Source organism: Pinus tabuliformis, chromosome J (assembly GCF_031772625.1).
Source record: "Pinus tabuliformis cultivar Carrire ecotype Pingquan chromosome J, CPIR1, whole genome shotgun sequence".
NCBI lineage: Eukaryota > Viridiplantae > Streptophyta > Pinopsida > Pinales > Pinaceae > Pinus > Pinus tabuliformis.
The window spans coordinates 1,137,349,149-1,137,358,872 of record NC_142295.1 but is presented as its reverse complement, the minus strand read 5'-3'; the positions used below and the strand labels follow the sequence as shown (position 1 = coordinate 1,137,358,872).

Genomic DNA, 9,724 nt, shown 5'->3' with positions numbered 1-9,724 from the left:
TTTGGTTTGCTACCGAAAGATGAAATGTTACTACGAATCACAGGTCAACCAAATACTACCAAGTTGTGGGGAAAATAATAGCACCCCTCGCAAAACCATGCTCTGATACACAGTAGAATGTTAGCGAAAATAATGTATGTCACTCAATTTGCAAGTCTCCCGTTTGTTATTACCAAAATCGTAAGGTCCATGTAAAATTGGGAACTGACATTGAAGATTTGATTAGCATTGCAGAATTCAAGGCTTGTGTCCATACGAATTATCACGTGAACTTCATAGTTCGGAACAAATTTTGTTTGACCCCTACAATTATCTCATTAATAAAGATAACCATCGTTCCCTCACAATACTCATATTCAATGAAGTACGTATGAAAATTGACATCAAGGAGCAGGAATTTGACTCCATGGCAGCGATGCTGATGGGTAAAGGTTGTTAACCAAAACAGCTTAACAGCTACAAGGTCAGAGGTTCAAGCCCTCCTTCTAGCGGTCTTTGGGGTTTAGTGGGCTTTGGGTCCAGGTTTTGAACCAAAGCTCTGATACCATGTGTAAGGGCCTGATTCCTATTATTAGAGCCTCAATCTATTATACACTAACAGATCTATTTTCCTACTGATTTAAAAGTAATAAAAGGAGCTTACTGACCTTCTTACATAGCTTTAAACATTTAACATCTTATCATTTTATCATAAGCAACATAAATTAAGGTGAGCATTCCATTGATATCAACTTAACAAGAGTAGTCCCTGGAAAAATACATGTTCCGGTGGTTGATGATGATACCTTTGTCCTATAGCTCCAACTGAATGCTCCTTATCACCGACCCAACCGGATTTACCTCCCAGCCAACTAGGAAATAAATTCCTAGCCCAGGAAACCTCCACAGGTTCCCTAGCCCTCCGTGCCCAAGTCCAACCAGATATAGTGTGTCCTCAAGAAGAATGTGCAAAACTAGATAATGATACTTTCCTCCTCTCAAACCCAAGAAACCTCCACAGGTTTCCAAGGTCTCCCAAAATCATGACAAGGCCAAACAATCACAACCAACCCCCACAATCCTAAGCAAGACTCCAACCCCCCTTTTCTTCCTTCCCCCTTCCCTTTTTATACCCTCTTTCCTCAACCACCTCTCATTAATGTCATTAACTTCTCATCCATCCTTAGTTGACTTCTCTTCTCCCAAGTAAGCTAGGAGTACATTTGGAATTGTGACATGAATATAAAATTGAGAATTTAATGGAAAAGGATCATGTCTTCTCCCAAGTAAATCTGAAAAGTACATTTGGGAATGTGAAGTGTAATTACATGGAGAGGACCATGTCTTCTCCTTAGTAAATGTGAGGGTACATTGGGGAATGTGAAATGAATAAATATATATTGATGATAAGATGGAGAGGACTATGTCTTCTCCCAAGTAAATGTGAGGGTACATTGGGGAATGTGAAATGTACTTACATGGAGAGGACCATGTCTTCTCCTTAGTAAATGTGAGGGTACATTGGGGAATGTGAAATAAATAAATATATATTGATGATAAGATGGAGAGGACTATGTCGTCTCCCAAGTAAATGTGAGGGTACATTGGGGAATGTGAAATGAATACATATATTTTGAAATAATGGAAGGAGACCATATCCTACATAATATTCAATTTGAGAAGGTAAGTGGGGAATTTGAATAATGGAAATCATAAATTTATATTAGACCAATATTTCTCAATATTTTCAGATAATGTAAATATTAACAAAATTTGTAGGATAAGATTTAAGTGGGGCATTACATAGCGAGTATGAACAATAGGGGCGAGAGAGGGCAGCCCTGGCGCAGACCCCTTTCGGCTTGGAAGAAGGGAGAGGGGAACCCATTTACAATAACCGCATAATTAACATTCTCGATACATGCCATCACCCACCGAATGTTTTTTGTGTTGAGGCCGATCTTTGCAAGGAGGCACTCCATGAACCCCCAGTCTAAGCAATCAAAAGCTTTCCTCAGATCAATCTTCATGATAGCCGCCGGTAAGCTTTGAGCATACATGGAGGAGAGGCATTCCTGTGTGTTGGCAACAACATCCAGGATGTTTCGACCATGCAGAAACGCATATTGATCCTTTGATAAAAAGGTGGCCAGATTCCCTTTTAATCTCTCAGCAATAATCTTTGTAATAATCTTGAAAGATATATTACACAAAGAGATAGGTCTGAAATCGTTAAACGATTCCGAATCAGATTTTTTAGGAATGAGGGCAATCAGCGTTGAGGAAGTGATATGGTGAATATAACTTTAGAAAAAATTTCTATCATACACATCAAAAAATCAACAATCTACATAAAGATACCCACATATATTTACTTTAGAAAAAATCTCTACATTGTCATGATATTAAGAAAAATTAGCAATTGACATAAACTCAGAACACATATGTGCAAATTCTTCAAAGTTAATATAAAAATAAAGAAAAAAAAGTGCATTATTCAAAGCATTAAAAATGTTGTACAACTATTTACCAGTGAGCCGGTATCCAAAATAGTCATATGGAGGTGAATTTGTTCTTATCCTCGATAGATTTTTTGAGTCTATTTTGTTTTTTTAACCAATAAATTAGGTAAATCGTAGTTAAATCATAAATGAAAAACAAAAAATAACTACTTAGCGACAATTCTAAGAAGGTAACAATTTTTTTCAAGATAACCTGTCAATAAGATTATTTAGAAAATGATTTATTCAATGAAATGACTCTTCATTATTTATAATTTAACAGATATTTATATTTATAATTTTTTATTAAAAACTAGAATAATTTTTTTGAAATATCATATCATATGGAGAGAAACAAATTTCTGTGGCGAGGAAAATCTCAGGTCAAAGCTTAAGACTGGTCCTATGTTTATTCTTTTCGTTTTCAATTTTTCCTGTTCTATGTAAGGTCGGTTATTGCTGCTGACGTACCAACACAGGAGTCTAGAACACATTTGAAGGATTTATTATATCTTATATTTCTTAGAGTGGAAAGGTAAAACTTTGCGTTGCAGGCACCTCTGGAGTTGCGGGAGTTAAATATTTATGCTCCCCTTTTAAAGTTTCCCAAGTCCATTGGGCAACTGAAGCATATCGAAAGGATTACGGTGGATGGTCATGAAGTAGGTCAACTGGAAGCTTTGCCAGAGGAATTTTGTGATCTGCGCTCGCTCAAATACCTAGGCCTAAGACGCCTATTGTGTATGGAGCGGCTTCCTGCTTCTTTCGGAAACTTAACAAATCTGCAGCACCTCGATCTGTCAGGCTTGATGATTTTGTCTAGGCTTCCAGATAGCTTCGGCAATTTAATTCGGCTTAAATATCTGAATCTGCGAAATTGCGTCAATTTGACCATGTCGAAGGAAACATTTGGCAATATCAGAACGCTGGAGTATTTGGAGCTTTCAAACTGCCATAGCATCAAAGTATTGCCTTTACAACTGGCACGACAACGATCCATGGAAGAGCTCCATTTGTTAGGTATGTTGCATTTAAAAGAATTGCCCGAGGATATTGGAAACCTAAAGAATTTGGAACTTCTATATGTAGGGAACCCTTTGTTGGAAAGGCTGCCACGTTCCCTTGGTCAGTTACGCAGTCTGAGGCAACTGCGTCTAGAAGGTTGTGAAAAATTGGAATGTTTGCCCGATTTCTTGGGGATGTTGACTCAATTGTCAACTATGACACTGCGGTTATGTGGAATCCACCGCCTCCCACAAGAAGTCCTGAAGATGAACAATATGGTAAAGTTAAGCCTACTTTGGTGTCCGTTACGCAAGTTGCCATGGCAAGAACTGGTTGAAGGAGAAAGAGAGACTTTATCAGATTCGAAAGGGAAAAAAAGGATGAGTGAATTGGATCTTTCTATTTACAGTGCTCAACATCAACCATGCATGTACCGATTGGAATGTTTAGAGATACTCCGGACAGAAATTACTGAGATATTTTTTCCCCAAGGCGTTTGCCCCAACCTCAACCATCTAGACATCCAAGACTGCAAGAATCTGGTGACGGTTGGAGGACTGCCGCACGCACTAAAAACAGTGAAATTGTTTGCTTGTGACAAACTGGGGGAATTAGGCTGTCTTTGTAATCTTACAGAACTTCAAGAACTCAACATCGAGGGCAGTGAGGTAGAGCATCTGCAAGGGCTTGAAAGGTTGATATCCTTGAAGAAGTTGGAGGCTAATAGATGCCAGAAGCTAAGAAGAATACAGGGGTTGGCGCAGCTGACAGAGCTTCTTCGAGTGCTGGAGGTGAATTCCTGTCCTGCGCTAGAAGAGCTGTTTGGTGTTGAAAATATGATGTCGTTGGAAAAGCTCAGTGCCATTAAATGCTCCCGACTGCGGTTGTGTGGAGAGGCAGAGGAGCGGCTTAAATCACGACTACAAGATGCCTTTGCTTATGAATTTGAGGAGCAGATTAAATCAGCTGCCTCTGTTTCTGAAACGTTTTAGAGGAAATAGACCATCAATGCCATGGAAATATGAATGCCTACGTGTCGTTCTATACTACCACAAGGATATACAGCCCTTAGTGGTTTTCAGCACTTTTAAGCGCTAAGGCGCTTCCACATGATAAGCCTTAATGAAAAACTGGGTCCATATTTACGCACCTAGCGGCTTATCAATAGGAGCTACCATCAGCGAGGGCTTCAACCGGAATTTGGGAGTATGGCTGCTGGAGTTTTGGCTTTATCTTCATTCTACAAGTGGTTCTATCTGCCGGAGCATCCAAAAGTCGCCGATATCCCAGTATTTAACAGGCTTCCAAATCAGGGGATGTATTTGAGCAGTGGAGTTTCAGGATCCCAGACATTCTCTGTTCGCCGTTAGCTATTGTAGGCATTAATATATCGGCATCTCAAAATGGTGAGTTAAAACAACGAATAATCGATATAGTTTAAATTCTATTTTGGGATAGATTGCTCTGTGAAATGGACTCTTTCTTAGGAGTCCTCGTTTTGGCATCACAATTTTATCCAGATCTTGCAAATGGTTCTCCTCACTTTTTGAAAATGTTCTTGGGATGTTCATTTCCGTACGATGGAATGATCAAAGGGCAGCCTCTTTACATTCCACATGGATTTATGTAGTGTGAAAGCCAAACCTCATGGACGATAAATATTCGGCCTCCAGTGGAGTAAAATCCAAGGACATGGAGACAGCAGGATTTGTTACCGAGTTCTTCTCTCATATTGACAAGTGAGTGCTTTGCATTTCTGTATTTTAACAATTCTATTTTGATCTTGCAAATGTTCCTTAATTCCTTGGCCGAAACTATTTCGGTGATTTTTATCTTTATAAAATGAAATCCCACTTATTGACAAGTGAGTGACTTACATTTATGTATTTTGAACAGATTCAAAATTTTGTAGTTTTGGAACATATATTATCTTCGCAATAGAAGAGAGATGCTGGAGAATCTGGTGGGGAAGGGAGATGCTGGACATTCGGGTGGGGTAAAGGGTAAAGCAGATGTCTTTGTTAAACAATATGTATTTTGCAGCAAAGTATTAAACTTGTATTAGTTACAATATATATGATATTGTTTGGATGTATATTGTTTGTTGATTCCCTCTAAAAACTGATATACTATTCTGACAACTAGGGTTTTAAGAAATGTGAAGAGAGTAATGGTAATGAAATCAAATATTTTTCTGTTCCAATTAATGTGTAATATATGTAATTTTGAAACGGGTTGTTTAACTATCTTATGTTTTATTTTATTTTTCTGGAATCTAATATAGTTTTGGGTGACTGTGATTATAATTATTTTAAATTTATTTATTAAATAAATAGATAAACAGATTTAAAAATTGAAAACTACATAAATGGATTTAGCATCTAAGAAACTCTTAAATCCCCGGAATGTAAAAAACCACAATACTCAAACTTGTAAGTTTAACAAATCTCTCCTAAATGAACAAAATAACTAGAAATCTCCAAAACTTAAGAGAGTTTTTCCTCTTCTCATCAATGTTTAAACACCTTTTTCTTCTCATCAACGTTTAACATCTTTCTTGCGGGTATGTAGCACCTAAGTATGCCTACCAGTATGGAATGCTTAATAATAGGTGTGATGGCGACAGTTTTGGGATGCTTATCATGGAGAGAATTTCTGGTAGGATCCTGGCAGATTATGCTGGAAATACAAATGAAGGTTGGTTAAAGTATATGATGTTGTTTCCCGTTGTATGCAACACAAGTAATCAGAATCTTGCTTCAATTATTGTAAAATTCCCAGGTCAATCTGGTAGATTGGTTGAAAACGATGGTGGGTTGCCGTGGTCTGACCAAATACTGAAACTAACACCGGAAGTGAAGCCATGTTCACGGGCCTTAACAAGAGCATTGATGGTCGCTCTTTGTTGTTGTGTATCCCGATTCTGAAAAGAGGCCAGAGATGCGTCATGCAATCCAAAAGCTTGAGGTATAGAGAATTCATTTTTGGGATTATACATAAGACATAGTCATAGGTCTTTCTGAAAAAAGTTCGATCTGTGATTTACTCTGCCGCAACATTTTTGTATCTCTTGATCCAAACTTGGAGTCTATTACAGGGTCGTTAGATGGGAGAGAGGCATCTCAAGCTAGTAACAAGGATTGACAGGAAGACAGAACTCCAAAGACCGACGACAAACAGATTATACAAATGGATGATAATGGTGACGGAGAAATGGGCATCATTAGTAGTGGTGGCCACAGGGCGGGGTGATATAAAGAAGATTGGAAGCTCAGAATTTGCTCATGGTGTGCATTTTTACTGAGCATTATTGGTCATGATACAAGATTTTTGTATCAGTTCTAACTAAAGTATAAAGAAAGTGTTTTATTAAAAAAGTCTATGATCATGGAGATAATAACATTAGAGATAGTAAAAGCTCACAGTGTGGTAACAATTCACATTTGGGATGCGTTTTCTCTGGTGACTATTGAGCATTCATAATACAAGATTTTGTCCAGATAAGAAGAACAGAGGAAGTAAAAACTCTGAATTTTATGACAACACACATTTGGTGATGCATTTTTCACCTGTTTTTAGTGGAGGATCTGAATTATCTTCTGTCCCGTTTATTCAATTGTACAGATAGTAGTGTCGTATTGTCAATTAATAAATAAAGTTATAAACAGCCATTTGATTTGTAGGTTGTTCTCCATTAAGAAAAACTTCAGGGGCCAGTGTAATTTATCAGTTCTCATTAATTTTCTTTTCTATTGTAACAGAATGGAGTGTCCCAAAACGATACATTTTTTTTTTAATTTGAAATTTGTTCTAGATACTAAAGGAATATTCGTGTTTTTGTGGTCTGTAGTGATTTGCGGATTTGTAAATGTTATAGAAGAGGCATTTAACGGAATTTCCTATGACTTATCATTGAAGTGTAAGTTTGAGGCTTCTATGTGAGATTTAGCATTAACCAGGCAATTTCTAACAACTCGATGATTGAATGCAACGGCCACCTTCATTCAAAATATTAACCTGCCATCCGTTACACTTATAATAAAGGACGAAATGCATATCCATGATGGATTTGTTAGATCAGCAAGGTTATTATAGTGGGCCATAGTCTATGAAAGATTTAGAGTCTTCCTTATAGTGGGCCGTGGTTTATGAAAAATTTAGAGAGTCTTCCTCAAGACTTCAGTCGCGGAGATTAAATCACAGAGACTTCCGCAACAAAACAGAGCTAATAACTCAAACAAATTTAAGAAGAACAAAACAGAGTAAAACAAGAGTGGTTGCCCCGTAAAAACCACACATGAGATTTCCGGAAATATATTCCAACAAGTATACTTTTGATTATATTTTAAAATACATGAAAGATACAATCACATAAAAAAAATGGAGGTTGCAGCTTCTTTACCAAGTAAAACACCAGTTCTTACTCACATTTACACTTTTTCAATAGTTGCTGAGTAACTCACTGTAAAACCTCATAAGTAAGTTGTTTTTACGCCCCACCACAAATTGCTCCACTATTTTCTCACTAAAACTTTTCAACCTTTCTTCTGAGACTTTCATTGGCCACATAGCAAAAGGCTTTTACATGCATGTTTTTATCAAAACATATGATTTTAATATTTTAATACATGACAAGACAAAATATTTAAAACTTAGGATGGAAGTTTGTAGTAAAACATGGTTTTTCTGAACTTGCAGATGTTGCAGAGTGTAAATAACAATTGCACAATAAATGTTTGACCATATGTTTTTACCTACCCTGCATTAAATGCCCATATTTCATTTAATCCATGTCCTTAGACAGAATATGCAAACTGCATTAAAACTCTACTTCCTTGATTTACTTGTGTACCACAAGTATCCACACCCTGCACTAAAACTCCACTTCCTTGATTTACTTGTGTCCCACAAGTATGGCTACTCCAATTTATTCAACGCCGTGGTTGGGATTGATTTTCCAACACCCCTCTTTAATCACAATTGTCCCAATTGACAATTCCCAAACAATCTCTGAAATAAACAAAATTTTCAAGTGCCAATGGATTTGTGAAGATGTAGCAAAGTGTTCCTTTGACCTGCACTGTTGCAACACAAATTCACCATTGTTAATCAATTCTCTAATAAAATGATATTTAGCGTCAATGTGCTTGGTCCTCTTATAAAAAGCATAATTCTTTGATAGTGCAATTAATTATTGTTGTAGAAAATAGTTGATGTTCCCTCTTGTTCATGCCATAAATCACTCAACATTCTTCTCATCCAAACTACTTGACACGTTGTTGCTATTGTGGCGACATATTTAACTTCTGTTGTTGATAGTGATAGTATTGGTTGCTTCTTGGAGGCCCATGAAATGGCTCCCGAACCTAAATGAAAAACATACCATAATGTGTTCTTTCTATCATCAACACTTCTTGTTCAGTCATTGTCAATGTAACCAACCAGCCTAAAATCATTTGTTGCGATGTACAAAATACCATATTCTTTTGTCCCATTGATATATTTTAAAATCCTTTTGGTCGCTTGCCAATGTGTCTCCTTGGGTGTTTCCATGAACCTTGACACCAAACTCACTGCATACATTATATCAAGCCTAGTTGCTATCAAATACATCAAACTTCCTAGCATAATTTTGTATAATGTCGGATTGGCATTGTTGCTGCAATCTTCTTTGCTCAACTTCAATCTCATGACAGTTGGAGTTGGTGCAGACTTGCTATTTTGCATAATAAACCTCCCCAAAATGTCTGCTACATACTTTGCTTGAGAAATAAAAATACCATTTTCTGTTTTCTTCACTTCTATGCCCAAAAAATACCTTAACAACCCCAAGTTAGTGATTTCAAACTCACTTTTCATGACTTCTTTGAAATCAGCAATGAAGAAATCATCATTCACTGTAAAAATCAAATAATCTACATATAAAACAATTGTCCTTACATATTTGCTTTGTGTGATGATTGTCTTACCATATTACCTCCAAATTTCAAGACCCAAACAATAATGTAATTCACCAAGATCCTTTATTTCAAATCCCTGTTACAACTGAATTTTAATTTCCTCAATCAAGTTGAATGCATTATCCGTTATGATAAGATCATCAACATATAAAGATATTAAAGCAATATTCTCATCTTCATCTTTCTTGATGTACAGGTTAGGATCACTTTTGCTTCTCACAAAAGCTTTTTCATAAAAGAATGAATCAATTTTCACATACCAAAATCTTAGTGCTTACT

The 9,724-nt window shown here is 36.8% G+C and overlaps 1 protein-coding gene across 1 annotated transcript; it reads left to right on the top strand.

Annotated features, from left to right (window-relative positions):
• Window positions 1-2,828: 2,828 nt before the first annotated feature.
• LOC149231090 (uncharacterized) lies at window positions 2,829-7,814 on the top strand. Its single transcript, XM_089379122.1, has 5 exons — window positions 2,829-2,863; window positions 3,035-4,891; window positions 5,006-5,224; window positions 5,382-6,452; window positions 6,583-7,814. The coding sequence occupies exon 2, from the start codon at window positions 3,224-3,226 to the stop codon at window positions 4,475-4,477; it is 1,254 nt and encodes a 417-aa protein (XP_089235248.1). The 5' UTR covers window positions 2,829-2,863; window positions 3,035-3,223; the 3' UTR covers window positions 4,478-4,891; window positions 5,006-5,224; window positions 5,382-6,452; window positions 6,583-7,814.
• Window positions 7,815-9,724: the final 1,910 nt, after the last annotated feature.